Here is an 18448-nt window from a genome sequence, read left to right on the forward strand (position 1 = left end):
ACTCAAATGCCCGCAAAACATTTTCACTCCGGTCTCTCCAATCCTCGAAGCTCTCTTCTCGTCTCTCTGGATATCCCGAATATGAAGCAACCGACGTTGTTGGAGAGGTGATTGGTCGTTTTAGGGGATGGAACCAACCAGTCGTTTCTTTCTTCTCTCCCTTTAGGCTAGGAAAGAGGGGCGCGACCTCAACGACTGGGTCGCAAGAGGCGCTTCGTTCCCGACTTCCTAGAGTCGGAGGGGGGGGGGGAGGAGAGGAATGATAGAGGGAGGAGGACCTCAACAAAAGTGTAACACAATGAGAACGAAAAGGAATGGGTTTATAAGTCCTCTACGGGCCATTCGGTACACATAACCCGTACGATACTTGGCTTGCCTTCCTTCCGCGGCCCCTTTACCACGATCGAAGGATTAAAACGACTTTTCGATGCATTCCGATGAAGCGTTAAAATAAAACCCACATCGTGGAGGGGGGTGGCAGCAGTGTTGATTTTTCGCCAAACCAAAACACAATGCACAGCAAGGAGTAGGAAGGAGGCGGAAGAAAATAAAGGGTCCGCGCCGCCGGCCTCGGGTGTGGATGGAGAGCGGCAGCGGAGAGGGGATACAGAACAACTGAAACTTTCCAGGGGTCTGGGAGAGAAATGAAGATCGTCGGTGCTGGGGGGTGGGAGGGATAGGGGTCGAGGCGAGAGGCAGTCGTGTGAATTCCGTAATAAGATGGCGGCGCGGCGCAGGGCTCCCAGCATTCCTTTCGGCTCTCCACTTCTTAGTTACAATAAGGATACCGCCCACGCCAGTCCTCTCCTTCCTAATTTTTCCCTCCCTCTTCGTCGTCATCTTCGCGCAAAAAGATCATCAATTATACATTTCCTAGAGCCGCTTCATCATCCGAATCCACCCGATGGACGACTGGGGTCAGCTTCGGTGCGGGTGGTTGGCGGTGGTCGACAGTCAGCAGTTGAGATGAAGAGAGTCGGGGCCGCGGTGGGAGGGGACTTCACCAGCAGAACACGGACAGCTCCCCGCCGCCGTGGTCGCCGCTGTGTCGCCAGGCGGTCACAGCCCTCGCCTTCAGCTGCAAGACAAGTGAGAAAGCGGTGGATTAAGAACCGTGAATCGAGAGTAAAGCAGTCATAAAATCAACGGAACTTGGCATGATTGGGACGATGAATTGAGCGTGCACTTGGACACCAAAGTAACACCGGCATGGCAAGAAATGCACTAAAACGAACTGTAACATCAAATGGTCAACAAAAAGATTGAATATCAGCAATCACAGAGTATTCAAATTCCATTAACACTCAAATAGTCACCACGGAGCCTTTACGCAATGATAATGAAGTTAAAATACAAAACCACACACAACTTCACAGAGAGGGGGCTCGCGTGTAATTAAACCCAATTCACAAACTAAAACCAGCAGCAAATGTCTTTGGACTACCAACCCAAAAATTATAATAATACTCCCCTAAAAAATGAGATGGACAACTGAATATAGGACTACATGCAGGACGCACCTTGCAAGGCGCTTCGTGGTCGAAGGACGGGTCTGGTACCAACTCCCCATTAATTTTGCGGGTAAAAGTGTAGGCAAAGAGGAATACCAGACAGATTACAACTAAGTATCACTCTATCGAAATTGTTATGGGCTTAACCTTGGGTCGATTATGCCTTGAACGATACTTGACATTCAAATTCGTTGAAGGTCACCGAGAGCAGGAAATGCGAATCAACTCGAAAAAGGGATGCGAGGGGTGGGAAGGGGAGAGGAGAAGTGCAGGGCAGGCGAGAGGAGGGAGAAATGAGATCCCGCTGCGGCCAGCCGCGCTCACTTTCCAAGGGCCCCAGGGTCCTCCTGGTGAGGGGCCTCTTTCCCCGGACGCCCTCCGCGTCGCTACCCTCCCGCGCCCCGTCACACTCCGCCACCCTCTCTCGCACACATCCGCAGTAACTGCCTCGAGAGGAATTACGAGAAACGACCGTGTGCAAGCGACTCAACGGGAACATAAATATGGTAATGGCCTTAGTTTATAGTTCACGAATCCCTTCGAATGCAGAGCGCGCGGACTACAAGCAGAAGGTGAACCTGGGTGTCCTCACGAGAAATATCACATCGCCTCCTCGGTGGTGGACGGATGGTGAATGCCGACGACTCGCTTGCGATTCGAAACGTGGGATGATATTTAACGACTATAATTCGGCACGCAATTGAGGATGAGAGAATTCCACCAGTTTTCCCAATTACGGCGGGAAATCAAACATATTATACACGTATATAAGTTAACAGAAATTCCATTCAGCCCTAACCTCACGATTCCACGCCATATCTCGGCTCTGCAGTATTGTTGCAATTCCATCGCACAAAAGATAGCAAAAACCTGGGACTGGGTAAGGAACATCCAATGATCTTTTGACAGCACATCGAAAACTCATACCCAGGAGCATCAGCTGATAGTGAGAAGGGTACGGGGCAACGAGATTACTGTTTTCACGTTCTAATCTAGACCAACAAATTTTACTTTATCTTCGGTAGCAAATATTTTTCAAGTATTCTTTGGCACCTGAGAATTTCCTGAAATGGGCTAATTATATCACACGGATGATATCTTATGACTCAAGAGAAATAAACAATGAACTTAACAATCACATTAACTAATATTTTACGGCGTAGTGCGAACGTCTCGATTCACAATGAGTTTCATGTCCACTAAAGTTGAAGCCATTTATTTCTCTCAAACGCATGTTAAAACTAATTTAAAACTAATTTCTAACACCTCATCCAGATAATAAGATGTAGATAGGTATAGCACAAATTCATATCACCTCTTGTCAAAACGAACCCATATCCGTAATTTTTCACTAAGATTTTACGCGAAAAAAGTGCTTCGCATTATCCCCTCATTATTCTCTCCCATCATCCACGTCTGTCACTCTTGCCTCAGCACCGCTGTTTGAGTAGTTTTACATGATAACCAAGCCACAAGGGTCGACCCTTAAAATATTATGTTATGGAACGACAACCTATTTGGGGCACACCGAAACACAAAAGGTCATCTAGCATGTTCGGTCGGATGGTGCTCTTCACTCCACCGGCCCCCGGTCTCGCGCGAAGGAAGGCACCCGAAGCGAGCGGGGCACCTCGTGGGCACAGCGGGATCCCCCCCCCCGTTCGACACCAGCAACACTCCTCAACCACTGTAACCTCAGGGCAACCCCCCCCCCACCACCTCCAACCCTGGCAGACTCCGCACGTCAATAACTCTTTTCCCTCCCTCCCCCACCCCATGCCAACCTTCAGCCTCCTCCCTTCCTCGGCATTCTCACATGCCACGCCGCGTGCGTGCGATATAGAGCCCCCCCTCCCATCCCATCCCCACCGTCTGCGCACCCTACCGCAAGCACTCCACGCCACACGCATACTAGGGCGCCGTCCACGCACGCCGCCGCGTCCACATGCGGGATCGGAAGAGGAGACCTCCACCCCGCTTCGAAAACCCACCCCATGAATGAATGGCCTTCTCTAGGCGTCCGCGCCCCCATGGACCCCCTCAACCCCCCTCCCCAGCTAACACTCTTGCACTCTCTCCGCCGGCAGCGACAGAGGGGAGGGAGGGCAGCCAGAGACCATTCAAAAACCCGACCACTCCAGCCCCCCCTCTCTTGCCCGCTCTGAAGCCTTGTACATGTGACTTCGACTTGGGTGAGGGTAGGGTAGCAGAGGGGGAGACGGCGGCGATGGAGGCGGGATGGGGGTAGAGAGGGAGAGGAGTGTACGGCAGGGGAGGGGGTGTAACAAACGCACCCTAACTCCGCGGGAGAAAAAGTGACGGCAAAATGGTGGAAGGAAAGGAGGGGCGGGCAGAACGGAGTGTGTGTGGTTCTTGAAGGCGGAGTGGGGGGTGGAGAGGGCGGAGGCGCACCTAGACTAGGCGGAAATGTGCTGCGAGGCACGGGGGCGGGGTGGGGCGAGTGAGAGGGAGAGTGAATGCGGGAGAGGTGGGGGATGGTGGGAGAGGGGGCTGTCGGCGACTGGAGGAGGGGAGCTGCGCACGGGACGCGGAGGGGGCAGGGAGGGGAGACGGGTGAGCTACAATGCGCCGCTTACACGGCAGAGGGGATCATTGATTTACTGTGTGGCGCGCACTCGACTTAAAGGGGAGCTCCCAGGATCGGGCGTGGGAGAGGAAAGCAGCGGCACGCTCCAAGACTAGGCCTCGCACCTTCGCCGGTCTCCCGCCCCCTCCGTCGCAGCCAGGCGACGGCCCACTCCCCCCACTCTTGCCCTAGGTCCAGAGAATCTCGGAGATCTTTCCTCCAGAGTCCCGAAAACCCGTGGCCGCCGTATCTCGTCGTCTGTCCGAGTGGGACGACTCTCCGCGGGAAGGGGGACGAGCTCCTCCGGGGGCAGAAGAGAGGCTCCCGTCGCACGTCGAGTTGATGGAGAGGCGATATTTATGAGTGCGAACGTGGGGATGCACACGAGCCGGCTTTCGCGAAAAAAAGAAGACGCCGGGCGCAGCTCGCCGAGAATGCAGAAATGGTACGGGCGTCTGTGGGGGAGGGAGATAGTCGGGGGTGTGGTGGGTTGGAATGGAAATCGCCAATCGATTTCCTCTCGCGCGATCCATCTGCACGCCTCGAAATGTTTCGCTCTTTCACGAGTAGTTTTGTAACGCGGAGGCCATCGGGAGAGAGAATGCCGGCAACCAGCATATTGACGAGTCGCGTCCTCTCACGCGCCATCCCCCCCCCCCCCGGTGTTTTCGGCGTTGAGACAAAGGTCAACTCTTCCCCGCGTTCCCTCTGCCACATCTTCGGAATACATGCGCGCGAGTCACCTTGGAGCGTACTCTTTAGCGGGAAAGTAAAACTTCGATGCATTATTTCGCCCGTTCAATGCATCCGCGGGAGCTAAGAGGCAAAATAAGGTCGTGAAAACTAGGAACTGAAACAATAATTTTCTCCACGGCGGCCCTGAAAACCTTCCGTGAAGTTATGAGAAGCAATTGACTTTTGAAGACGAGGCGGGGTGAAGCCTTTCTTCCCTTTAATCTAATTGGAGGAATTAACATTATTCATCCTCGTACCTGTAGTATGCTATGCGTTTCAACAACCATTTCACTTTCCATTTGAATATGAGGTCTTGCCGTTTTGACCATCGTCGCAGCCCAAATTAATTTATTAGTACAATTATCAGGGTGTTAAGGTTATAATTAAGCTAACTCCACTCCACCTATCGAACATGGATATAATATCCGAGGTGTTATGAGATATCGTCTTTACGAGAGGTGTTGAACCAACTACCGAGAGCGAAATTAAATGCAATAACATACTCTTTTAAGGTACGCATGCATAAAATATTTACGTATATACTCCACAAAAGCCTTTGGCAGCGCCTGCGATTTTCAAACGAAGGAAGTGACTGGCTTTCAGGTTTAATTTATTCAGGCACCGATATGGCAATTGTAATTCAATGGATTCTTTCTATTTTCTGTTTGCGCCAGCGCACCGTTGATGTAAACGTGTACCATCGACAAATGGCGACGCTTTCTAAACCATCCTCCGGCGATTGTGAAAAGGCAAGGAGAGCGAGCAAGCTAACGGAACCCAACACACTTTCCGCGCGGCTAAAACAAGACTCATTTCCCTAATCGTCACACAAATCATTCCTGAAGACTGCATTTTCTCAACGGCCCGCCCTCCAACACCACTTTTCTCATGCCATACTCAATATGTTCACGAGGACAGGGAATGTTGCGAAGTGATGACGAGAAAATGGCCTACACGCGACCTAGCAACTTCGCCCCGACGTTAAAAATGTTTCCATTGAAATACGACTATTCTTTAGTCGACAAAGAGCATTCAGCGTTGACGCGACACATGTGATGCCGCCAGTATCCTCCCACAATAATAGTGAACAGCCGTTATTATTGAAGCCGAATTTTGGGTCAAACTAATTGATCCGACTCCGTGAAACTAAAAATATGAGTGAGGTTAATTCGCATGGAAACATAATAAATGAGCAATTCCCTCCCGAACGCCTACTGCATTGGGAACACTGAAATGGAATGTGTAGACTCAATTAAATACCTAGGCGTTACCCTCACACACGATCTCTCCTGGCTGAAACTCATACGAGAAATAGGTGGAGAAGCTAAAAAAAAATAGGATTTATTAGAAGAGCACAAGGTAAAGGTGATGAAGAGGTTAAAGAGACGTTATTTGTCGCTGGTTAGGCCTCATTTAAAATACGCTGCAAGTATATAGGATCCTCAAAAAGTTGAATTGATAGCAGAATGTGATCGCGTGCAGCGTAGGGGAGCTAGATTTGTAAAACATTGTTATGATAAACTTAGTAGTGTATTCAAAATATTACAGCAGCTATGCTGGGAATCACTCACGGAGCGAAGGTTAAATTACAGATTGAAGCTCTGGCATAAACTGGAAGGGCGTCTCTTTCGGCGGTCATGTTGAACATGTATTTTAACACCCATCGTACTACGGTAGGAGAGATCATATTAAAACAATTACAGAGATTAAGTGTAGATCAGATAAATTTCAGATGTCATTTTTTTCTACGAAAGATATGGGACCATAATAACATTGTCCTGCCACACACCCTAGCGGTGGCTCGCGGGGCATATAAATAAAAAAATAGACTTACACGAATATTGGCTAAATTAAGCAAATGAGAGTTTCGAGGAACTGAAAACTCTTAGCAATACTCCTTTTCAGACTAAAAAGTCGCTCACTTCCACGTTTCCCTTCTCTGGGCATTCGCGTGATCGTGCAAGAGGGGGCATAGGGAGGGGGAAGGGTCGAAGGCAGGAATTCGGACCATTACCGCTTCTTCCTTCCGCCTTCGGTCGGGGAGGGAGGGGGGGGAAAGGAGATGGAGTGGCATCTGTGGCGGCGGGGTCAGGAAGGAACACGCTTCGGCAATCGAAACCTTCCACCGCTCTCGAAATCGATAGAACGGTGAACAATGCAACAGAGTGGGCCTTGTGGCCTGTCACCCACGCCCCCCTCCCCCTTCAGGTTACACCCTCCCCCCACACGGCCGACGCACTCTTCACGTCTCCATGACTACTCGCGAGGGTAGATCGAAAGGGGGAGGCGGGGAGGTGAGGTGGGGGACAGGAGGAGAGAGGAGGGATTGGGGGGAGGAAAGGAGTGCAGTACGGGGAGTGAAGAGGGAGCTCTGCACGACGGCGGAGCCTTCTTGCGTTTCGACGCCGCTGCCCCGCTGCATGCGGGGGGGAAAAGGCAGAGGGTGACAAATGAAAAACCCAGAAGTGGTCGCTTTAGAATGACGACGTCCATCCTTTTAATTCTCACGACTTATGTCCTTCAACATCACCTGAGGAATATCCATTTATATCTTCAGAAGTAAACATTCAAACGATAAGGACCGCAGTGCAAGACAACAGGCGAAGACGGGACCACCAAGACGATTGGGTTCGCGACTGGGGCGCGAGCCACCGGGAGATTTTAGCCAGCCTTATTGATCGCCTTCACTAAATACGGACCCAGTGATGTTTTATAACAATTCATTCGATCGTTCGAGGAGCACAATTGCCTCATTATTGCAAGCATATCACTCGCTTAACTAACTGCGAAATTCCTTTCGCGAAGTTAATTGTACGGCAGAGAAACCGTGAACCTGAGGGCGGGATATCTGACCAGAAAATAGGTTACGGATGCGATAACTCACGCTAATTATGAAGCCTCACGTTTTCGTGGAGAGGGGAAACTAAATGAAATAAGTGTATGGCGTAATTAATGGGCTACATGAAGTTCGGAGCCCTAAAGAAACCTCTCCCAAAAGCACGCCCGGGCAATGGAATTGCTCCTCCAGCCACCGGCGGCTCCTCCCGCCGCAAAACGGGGTACGGGGGTACTTGGGGGTGCGAGGGAGTGGATCTGTCGAAGGGCGCCGAGCGCGAATTGACCGATGGGGGAGGAAAGGGGTTGGGGAGGGAGAGACAGGGGCGGGAGTGGGAATCTGCGATCGAGGGAAGCATGCAACGCAGGCGCACGTAGCGGGGTGCGAGTGACTACGCCACCCCTGGCACTGAGGGGTGAGAAATGACGAGGGCGAGCCAGGGGTTGGGGGTGCAGGGATGGGTGTCGGCCGGGGGTGGGGGAGCCCCCGCGGAATTCCCACCCCTTTGCATTTCCACGAGCAGAACGCCGGCCACCGCCTCCCTCTCCAGCCCCCTCCCGACATCTTCCGCCTCTTCTACCCCCTCTCCGAAGAAAATAAAAATCTCACGCTCAGCATTTCCACGCCCAGCCGTTTCTTGCGAGATGGCATTGGCGTCGTCGTAATGGCGGCAACTCGCAAATATTTCCACGCAAAATGCGGTTCTACATTTCATTTTTTTGTCGAATTAAGTTTTCAGCTCATACATCCAGATGATAAATTTCTATCAATTGACATACCAATATTTATTAAAAATCAGTCTTTAAGTCTACATTTTTTAGCATAGGCAACGTACACAAGATATACAACCATGAATGCATCTTCGAAAATGCTCCAGTTTCCCTTGAGGTGATGTTGGGCAACCTGCAATCACTCGATAGAAAAATGGCGGTCATGTAACGGCCCTTCATGGCGGCTAATTTAAGCGTCACCGAAATGATCATGGAGTTGGGGTGGGAATCATTAGAAGAGCGACGATTCATTGTAAGATTGAATTTATTAAATAAATTCAGATCCGCATGTTTCAGCACCAGTTTCCCTGCCTTTTACAGTCTCCTCGGGGGGTAGAGTGTTTTGTGGTGCATGTTCAGGAGGTAGTGGTGTTTCATATTCTTGCTTGTTGTGTCCTGGCTTGCGTGTTGTTGGATGGCTTTCGTGCTGCATCCTGGGGTGCAGTTTTTTGTTGTTTTGCGGTATATGTGATTGCATGAGTGTTGGATGAAGGGATTTTTGCATGAGTGTGTGCGCTGCTGTGGGTGTAATTTTCCATCATGTTGTTTTGCATGTGGTATTGTTCCTTTTTACGGTTTACCTAACACCCCCCGCCACACGCCCTTGCGGCAGCTTACGGAGTATTATGTAGATGTAGATGTAATGATCGCGATCGCGGTAGATGTAATGATCGCGAATCTTGCAATTCCATCGTGTTTACATGTTTTCGTGGCAGTTAAAAGTCATTTTGAAAGCAGGCAAGTTTCATTTGAGAATAATAACATAGAAAGTGTTTGGTGCACCTTAATACGGACCAATCAACCCAACATAAATTTATGCTCTTTCTACAGACCTCCAGACTCAGATTTGAAAACACTTCACACCCTCAACGATCAAATTTACAATTTTACACGTAAATATAATAACAGCATAAACATAATTGGTGGCGACTTTAATCTCCCTGGTATAGATTGGGACAACAATATCGTTAAATCTGGGACCCGCGATCGCGAATCTTGCAATTCCATGATAAAATTGGTTCAAAGAAACTCCCTCCATCAAGCAGTACGCATGCCCACCCGTGGAAAGAACTTATTGGATCTATTTCTAACAAACACGCCTGAACGTATTATTAGTGTATCAACTGATGAGGGCTTGAGTGACCATAAAGCAATTAATGTCCACTTGGACATAGAAATTAAAAAGATCATTAAACCAAAAAGAAAAATTTATAATTACCATAAAGCAGACTTTGAATCCTTTGCCAATCAATTAAACTCTTCACTACCCGAGTTCAAAACCCGCTTAAGTCATGTCAACGTGGAAGAAACTTGGACAGAATTTGTCAATATCATGCAAAAAGGAATCGTAGATTTCATACCTATAAAATACGTTAAAGCAAATCGCGACCCCAGGTGGTACAATAAAGACGTTAGAAAAGCCCTTCGAAAGCAGAGAATGCTACACTCTAGGGTAAAGAGGGCAGGCGTGAACACATCATCCCCTGAGAATAAACAATTATGGGACACATATAGATCCTCCAAAATTGAAACCAAAACACAATTACGTAGCGCTTTACTGGACTTTAAACGCAAAGTACTTTGCGAGCACTTGGACACTGACCCCAAAGCTTTCTGGTCATATGTTAGGGAAGTAAATGGGAGTAAACAAACCGTGGCTTGCTTAAGGGATTGTAGCAATATAATTCATACAGACAGTGAGGGTAAAGCTAACATCTTAAATTCATTCTTCCAAAGCGTTTTCTCGAATGATGTTGCCACCGCATATCTCCAAGAAACAATACATACTCCACCCATGGAAAAAATAACAGTGGACCAACAAGGAATTCTAAAATTGCTTAACGAGATTAAACCCAACAAATCCCCGGGTCCCGAAAATATACCAGCTAGGGTGATAAAACATTTAGCTCCAAACATTGCCCCGTACCTTGAATTTATATTTAACAAATCCCTCACAGAGTGCAAAGTACCTAAGATTTGGAAAACCGCGCAAATAACGCCTATTTTTAAAAGTGGTGACAGGGAGGATCCCAGTAATTACAGACCTATATCTCTCACTTCTATCTGCTGCAAAATCTTAGAGCACATAATTGTCAGTTCAATAATGAGACACCTAGACAATATTAACATTTTAAGTGACAATCAACACGGATTCAGGAAAACCCGCTCCTGCGAAACCCAATTAGGATTATTTACACATGATTTACTTTTATCTGGTGAGAGAGGTAGGCAAGTGGATGCCATCTTCTTAGATTTTCAAAAGGCATTTGATAAGGTCCCACATGGTAAACTCATTCATAAATTAAAGGTCGCGGGTATAAACAAGGGCGCCATAAGCTGGGTTAAAGATTATCTTTCAGAGCGGGAACAGAGGGTAGTCCTTGATGGCGCTAGTTCCGACAGCGTTCGAGTCACGTCGGGGGTACCTCAGGGAAGTGTGATCGGGCCGTTGCTTTTCTTGATTTTTGTTAACGATTTAAACCGCGAAGTGAAAAGTAAAATTAGGATGTTCGCGGATGACACGGTGATCTATCGGGAGATATCTGGGGATGAGGATCGTTTTATTCTAGAGCAGGATTTAGATAGCATTACTAAATGGTGTTCTAACTGGGGATTGACTCTAAATTATAATAAATGTTCAGTGGTACATTTCTTTAAAAGATCAACGGGATGTGCTTACAAATTAGCTGGAGGTGACCTAGCAGTAGTTGATACGGTAAAATACCTAGGTGTCACATTCACAAAAGACTTAACTTGGGGGACTCACATACGTAAAGTCTGTGGTCAAGCATATAAAAAATTGGGATTCATTAGACGCATTGTCGGAAAAAGTGACTCGAAGGTCAAGGAACGTTGTTACCACGCTCTTGTAAGGCCTCATTTAGAATACGCATGCAGCGTGTGGGATCCGAGTGAAAAAGGTCTCATTCGGGAAATTGAGAAGGTTCAACGCCGGGCAGCCCGTTTTGTAAAAAATTCCTACGATAAAACGCAAAGCGTCACCGAAATGCTCATGGATTTGGGGTGGGAATCATTGGCTGAGAGACGATTCAATGCAAGATTGAAATTATTAAATAAATTTAGATCCGCATGTTTCAGCACCGAGGTCTCGCAAATTATTCGAACTCCTACATACATTAGTCGCTTGGATCATGCATATAAAATTCGGGAAATAGATGCCAGAACTAGCCGACTGAAGGACTCCTTCTTCCCACGGACAATACGGGATAGCAACTGCAGGGTTATAGATAGCAAAAATTCCACTTGCCACCCTCAGCGTCTAAAAAATAATTAGTTGCATTTAAATGCATGCTCTTCCACTAACCTTATGTGTTTTGCTATAATAACCCATTCTTTCCGAATGACCTCATTCATGTTCTGTTCATCTGTTTTTAAGTTTCCCTTTCAATCCCTCGTCCCTCCCCGCGGGGGCAAATTCCTGCTACCTGCAACGTTGGGTCGCATTCCCTGCCATTTAGAGACTCTTTGGGGGTAGAGTGTTTCGTGGTGCATTTTCATGTGGTGTTTCAATTTCTTGCTTGTTGTGTCCTTCTCATTCCACCCAGTTTCTTAGCGGTACACGGGTAATATAGTTTCACGAAGAAAGACATGCTATTATCTAACTTCTCACATACAATATACAGGGTTCGTCCGGAAAATAAGTGTACTGATTTTTTCTGTACCTGTATGTGAGAATTCAATACATGGATAAATCTTAAAAGTGACAGAACCTAACACATCTTTACGTGGTTACCTCAATTTGTAATAACCACTTTACCAAATCTCAACATTTCTTTTAACAGCATGAAGGTACGAAAAAATAAGATTTTCACATTTATAAAAAACGACATAAACACCCACGTGAAAGCTTTCAATCTGCTTCGTTGCCCAGAAGCTCACTTCACGTAGTTGAACACCTATGCTTTGCATAATGCCTATCCTCAAATAGCATATTCCCTCATCTCCAAAATTTAGCGAACCGCAGAATGTAAACATGCCTACGACAATGAGTAATACTACATTTCCCCCATTCATAATAAATAGTAATTTTTAACTGTCCCAGATAATGAAATACTTTGCTAGTGCCGACCATCAGGGGCATGAGTTGGCAGGAACAATTGCTCCATTTACTCCCAATCCAACAGCGCCCATGACACCGTGGCGTCGTTGGTATCTTGGGATACCACACTAACTACATAACGACAGTGGATTACGAATAAGTTGAATAAGGAATTTTAAGCGCGATACGGTTTCGAAATAAAAAGAGGATCGGAAAAAGTAACGAGACCCAAGGTTTTGAGTGAAAACTAGTGCGCCTTCATAACCACCATTCTAACGCCTAAATATGCGAGCACATTCCATCACATTCTCTCCCGGAAAGAAAATCTAGCGTCATCCTTTTCTTTTTTTAATGCGAATGCCCAGGTAAAAAATGTAGGGGGGAAAATGAAGCCAGCCTCACGCCATGCCAATCCGGATCCCCCGACGCGGCCGACTTCATAATCTCCCTCCACATGCTGCCCCCCCCCCTCAACACCCTCCCCTCCGCCCACCCTCCCAGCCAACGCCTCTCCCCTCCCCGCCACTCCTAGAGCAGAGCACCAAACCAGAAGCTCCATTTCCCCTCGACTCCCGCCCGCCAACGAGATGGAGGATCGAGAGGAGTGGAGGAGGAAGGACGAGTAGAGAGGGAAAAAAATGACATAAAACACGAAAAACCTCACTCACACCCTCTCGCCCACTCTCCCTGATATATATCCCACACCCTCCCCGCATCCTACCCACCCCACCAACACTCCCTTTAACACTTCACCGCCCTCCCTCTGAGGGAAAAAAATTATTTCATTCTATTGGTCGCAGGGTTGCCTCATTAGGCGAAAACCAGTGGTGACAAAAGGACCTTTTCTAAAGGCAGACTTCGAGGGAAGGGGAAGAAGGGGAAGATGGGGTAGGGGAAGGAGTGAGAGGAGGGGTGGCAAAAGGGTTGCTGATGAGGATACGGGAGGGAAGGATTAGGGAGGGGAAAGGGGAAGGAGGGAGGGCGGGAGAAAACCGAGTGCTCACGGGGTTATGCGAAGTGTGTAAAGAAGAGCGCAGGGCGAGGGGGGGCAGGGGCGTGGGGAGGGATTCGTGGAGGGGGGTGCACGCCGTGGGCACAATGGAGGATGAAGAGAAGACGAGTTGAGATGAAAGGGACGAGGAGGAGGTGACAAAGATTGAACACTTGGAATGGCGGGAATTCACGCACTCACCCGCACACGTTGGCGCATGCATGGAACGCCCGTTCATACATACAGGGGCGACGAACGAACGTATTAGGGCTTTCTATACAGCCTAGATCACCATATTGTAAAATCTCACTTAAAGAAGGATGTAACCCTCGACAAATATTTTTCCCGTGGCTATTCAAAGTCCATTAAGTATTAAGAATATTTTCCAAAACAGTTGAGGTCATTACGAAAGATTGACTGAATTCCACAGACGATAACATTTCGTTTATCCTTCTAAACGGATCGATCGCCATGGATGCATTCATTAAAAATTCTTCGTTTCAATGACCCGTAGGCCATGTTTTCTGAAAAAACCATTCTAATTGCCAGTTTTCACACCGAACCAATTCCTTTTAAGTCGTTTAAATTGATTTCACGAAGCAGTTCACCCTCTTTAAGTCATACATAATTCTGCACAGTCACAATGATAAAGCATCAAGCCACACACTAAGAGACCTCTGAACCAGCACCTCAAACCTCAACCCTGAGAATTAACTATTGGAAAACATTTTACCAGAGATAATCAATTAATTCGAAATGGGGGTGAATTTTCAACGCCGCAAGAATGATTTGAACGAAAAGCAAAGCACTACGGGAAGAATAGTATATTATCTTCCAGTAAAGATTGAGCCTCAAGCATGAGAATGATTTAATGAAAAACTTCGTGATCATGGGGAAATTGGCGCCGTCGCCGGGGATGCAATTCTGAGCATGTGATGAAGAGGGAGGGATCGGGGATCGAAGAAAAGGGATCGAAAAGAAATGCGTGCGAAAGATTAAGTGTGGAGCGGAGGGAGCAAGGAGCAATGACGGCGAAGAAGAGAGTGTGAGGGTACTGGGTGGGTTAGGGAAGAAGGACAAAAGAGATGGTAAACGGACGAATGCATTTGGGAGTCACTCGGACGGCCTTCTCCTTCGGGAAAAAAGGTTAGACGAACGAAAGGGAGTACATCTACATCTACATAATACCCCGCAAGCCGCCGCAAGGGCGTGTGGCGGGGGGTGTTAGGTCACCAACCGTAAAAACGAAAAATACCACATGCAAAAAACAACACGGAAAATTACACCCCAGCAGCGCACACACTCATGCAAAACTCCCTCCATCCAATACTCATGCAAACACATACACCGCCAAACAACAAAAAACTGCACCCCAGGATACAGCACCAAAGCCATCCTACAACACGCAAGCCAGGACACAACAAGCAAGAATGTGAAACATCACTACCACATGAAAATGCACCACAAAACACTCAACCCCCCAAAGAGACAGTAAAAGGAAGGGAATTCGACCCAACGTTCCAGGTAGCAGGAATTTCCCCCCGCCGGGAGGGAAGAGGGACTGAAAGGGAAACTTAAAAACAGATGAACAGAACACGAATGATATCATGCGGAAAGAATTGGTTATTATAACAAAACACATAAGGTTAGTGGAGGAGCATGCATTTAAGTAGAACTAATTATTTTTTAGACACTGAGGGTGGCAAGTGGAATTTTTACTATCTATAATCCTACAGTTGCTATCCCGTATTGTCCGTGGGAAGAAGGAGTCCTTGAGTCGACTAGTCCTGGCATCTATTTCCCGAATTTTATATGCATGATCCGAGCGACCAATGTATGTAGGAGTACGAATAATCTGCGACACCTCGGTGCTGAAACATGCGGATCTGAATTTATTTAATAATTTCAGTCTTGCATTGAATCGTCTCTCTTCTAATGATTCCCACCCCAAATCCATGAGCATTTCGGTAACGCTTTGCGTTTTATCGTAGGAATTTTTTACAAAACGGGCTGCCCGGCGTTGAACCTTCTCAATTTCCCGAATGAGACCTTTTTCACTCGGGTCCCACACGCTGCATGCGTATTCTAAATGAGGCCTTACAAGAGCGTGGTAACAACGTTCCTTGACCTTCGAGTCACTTTTTCCGACAACGCGTCGAATGAATCCCAATTTTTTATATGCTTGACCGCAGACTTTACGTATGTGAGTCCCCCAAGTTAAGTCTTTTGTGAATGTGACACCTAGGTATTTTACCGTATCAACTACTGCTAGGTCACCTCCAGCTAATTTGTAAGCAAATCCCGTTGATCTTTTAAAGAAATTTACCACTGAACATTTATTATAATTTAGAGTCAATCCCCAGTTAGAACACCATTTAGTAATCCATTTCATCATTCACCATTTCATCATTCTCTGCCTGGCCTCTGCCGAGAACAGACGTGCTCGAGCTCGCTCCCTAGAACCGGTTCGACCCTACCTGAGACTACCTGCGTGCCTGCTGATACTTCTGTACCTCTGTGTTTGACCTTCCCTAGTGAAGTGTAGTTTAGTGTTAGCTTTAATTTTGTGAAATAGTTAAGTTTATTTAGTTTTTGTGTTGCTTGTTATTAGTTTTTAATAGTTTGGTGGTATTCCTAGTGGGTACTCGTAGTGGCTTGCGGTGGTTTTTGTCCGTCGAATCTAATTGGTTATCGGTGAGTGCTTTATTTTCTTTACCATCTTTTTTCTTTCCTTTCTTTACTATCTTCCAAAGCGTAACTTATTGATTGAGGTAAATTTAACTAACCCCTCTTAGAAATTTTAGCGTAGCGTATACAAGTTAGCTTTTGTTGGGAACTCGGTTGTTATTTAAGATGGCTTCATCTAGGTCCCCTGTTGCCATGCTCGAAGGCACTGGCGAATGCGCGGCTTTAAGGGCCCGTATTGTCATGCTGGAGAGAATGGTGCGGGAGCTTCGATCGGAGATCGCTGGCCGGAGGACTCCCCTCGGGAGAGATGGTGCTCGGGGTGGGAATACGAAAACCCGCCACGCCCATATGGGTGCACGGATTCGTCCGAATGCAACACGTGGCTGGGCGATTAGAGACCTACCCCGTGTCCCATCTCCCAACGAGGGAGTGTCTCACGTCCGTAGGTCGGACGATTGGAGGGTCGTCTCTCGGGGCAAGGGGAAGGTAACGCTGCGGCGTGGATTGGACTCTGCGGAGGCAGATACCATCCCCGTCTCCAACAGGTACCAGGTGCTGTCGGATGACAGCACCACCGTACCTGCAGCCCCTATCCCTACTCCGAGGGCACTGCCTAGGGTAAGACGTCAGGGAACGGGAAGGGAGGGAGTTGTAGTAATAGGTAGCTCGAATGTCCGTCGTGTAATGGTTCCATTGAGGGAAAGGGCGCGCCGCGTAGGCGCCGATCAACGGGTGACCGCCTGGTGTATACCAGGCGGAGGAGTCCCTCAGGTGACGAAGGCAATGGAGGCGGCGGTCAAAGGCACGAAGTGCTCTAGGCTGCAGGTCGTGGCCCATGTGGGCACCAACGACGTCACGGACCGTGGATCCGAGGAGGTCCTCCGTTCCCTTAGGGAACTGAGCTCCGAGGTGAAGCGCGTCCAGGGCGTCGAGGGGGTTCGGCTGGGACTAACGGTCTGCAGCATCGTTCCGAGGGAGGATCGCGGGTCTCTGGTTTGGAGCCGAGTGGAAGGCATAAACCAGAGACTATCGAGATTCTGCTCGGACATAGGAGCCTCCTTCGTCGACCTGAGACCAACCCTCCGATCTTGCAGGACTCCCCTTAACCGATCTGGGGTCCATTACACGGCGGAAGCGGCGAGTAAGGTAGCGGATAGGATACTCGACCACTGTAGGCCTTTTTTAGGATAGAGGGCAGGTCACTTAGTGGGTCAGTAACATCTGGGGATAGCGCGTATAATATTATTAACAAAAATATAAAAGTCACCGATAAAACTGGCATTGATTTAGAAAGACATGTGACACGCACTTCCCCACAAAGGCGTCCTAAATTACAGTCAGGCACAAATAAGGACGTTATTCAACATCAAAATAATTTAACTATACTTGTTATAAATTGCAGAAGCCTCAAGAACAAATCAGCGGATCTAGAACACATAATCCAAACTCATTCCGCTGATATAGTAATAGGCACAGAGAGTTGGCTGTGCAATGACATAAATGACCAAGAAATTTTCCCAATAGATTTCAAAGTTTACCGACACGATAGAGATACAAGACCCGGAGGAGGTGTTTTCGTGGCAGTTAAAAGTCATTTTGAAAGCAGGCAAGTTTCATTTGAGAATAATAACATAGAAAGTGTTTGGTGCACCTTAATACGGACCAATCAACCCAACATAAATTTATGCTCTTTCTACAGACCTCCAGACTCAGATTTGAAAACACTTCACACCCTCAACGATCAAATTTACAATTTTACACGTAAATATAATAACAGCATAAACATAATTGGTGGCGACTTTAATCTCCCTGGTATAGATTGGGACAACAATATCGTTAAATCTGGGACCCGCGATCGCGAATCTTGCAATTCCATGATAAAATTGGTTCAAAGAAACTCCCTCCATCAAGCAGTACGCATGCCCACCCGTGGAAAGAACTTATTGGATCTATTTCTAACAAACACGCCTGAACGTATTATTAGTGTATCAACTGATGAGGGCTTGAGTGACCATAAAGCAATTAATGTCCACTTGGAGATAGAAATTAAAAAGATCATTAAACCAAAAAGAAAAATTTATAATTACCATAAAGCAGACTTTGAATCCTTTGCCAATCAATTAAACTCTTCACTACCCGAGTTCAAAACCCGCTTAAGTCATGTCAACGTGGAAGAAACTTGGACAGAATTTGTCAATATCATGCAAAAAGGAATCGTAGATTTCATACCTATAAAATACGTTAAAGCAAATCGCGACCCCAGGTGGTAC

The 18448-nt window shown here is 47.4% G+C and overlaps 1 protein-coding gene across 1 annotated transcript in view; it reads right to left on the reverse strand.

Annotated features, from left to right (window-relative positions):
* Nucleotides 1-416: 416 nt before the first annotated feature.
* Nucleotides 417-18448, reverse strand: part of LOC139687214 (sericin-2-like) — a 376000-nt gene continuing 357968 nt past the window's right edge. Inside the window, exon 4 of the mRNA XM_071584336.1 lies at nucleotides 417-1078. Within this exon, the coding sequence (XP_071440437.1) occupies nucleotides 1001-1078 (78 nt within the window). The 3' untranslated portion in view covers nucleotides 417-1000. The remainder of the gene's footprint in view (nucleotides 1079-18448) is intronic.

Source organism: Hetaerina americana, unplaced genomic scaffold (assembly GCF_022747635.1).
Source record: "Hetaerina americana unplaced genomic scaffold, ioHetAmer1.1.p SCAF_18, whole genome shotgun sequence".
In the NCBI taxonomy this organism is placed as follows: Eukaryota; Metazoa; Arthropoda; class Insecta; order Odonata; family Calopterygidae; genus Hetaerina; species Hetaerina americana.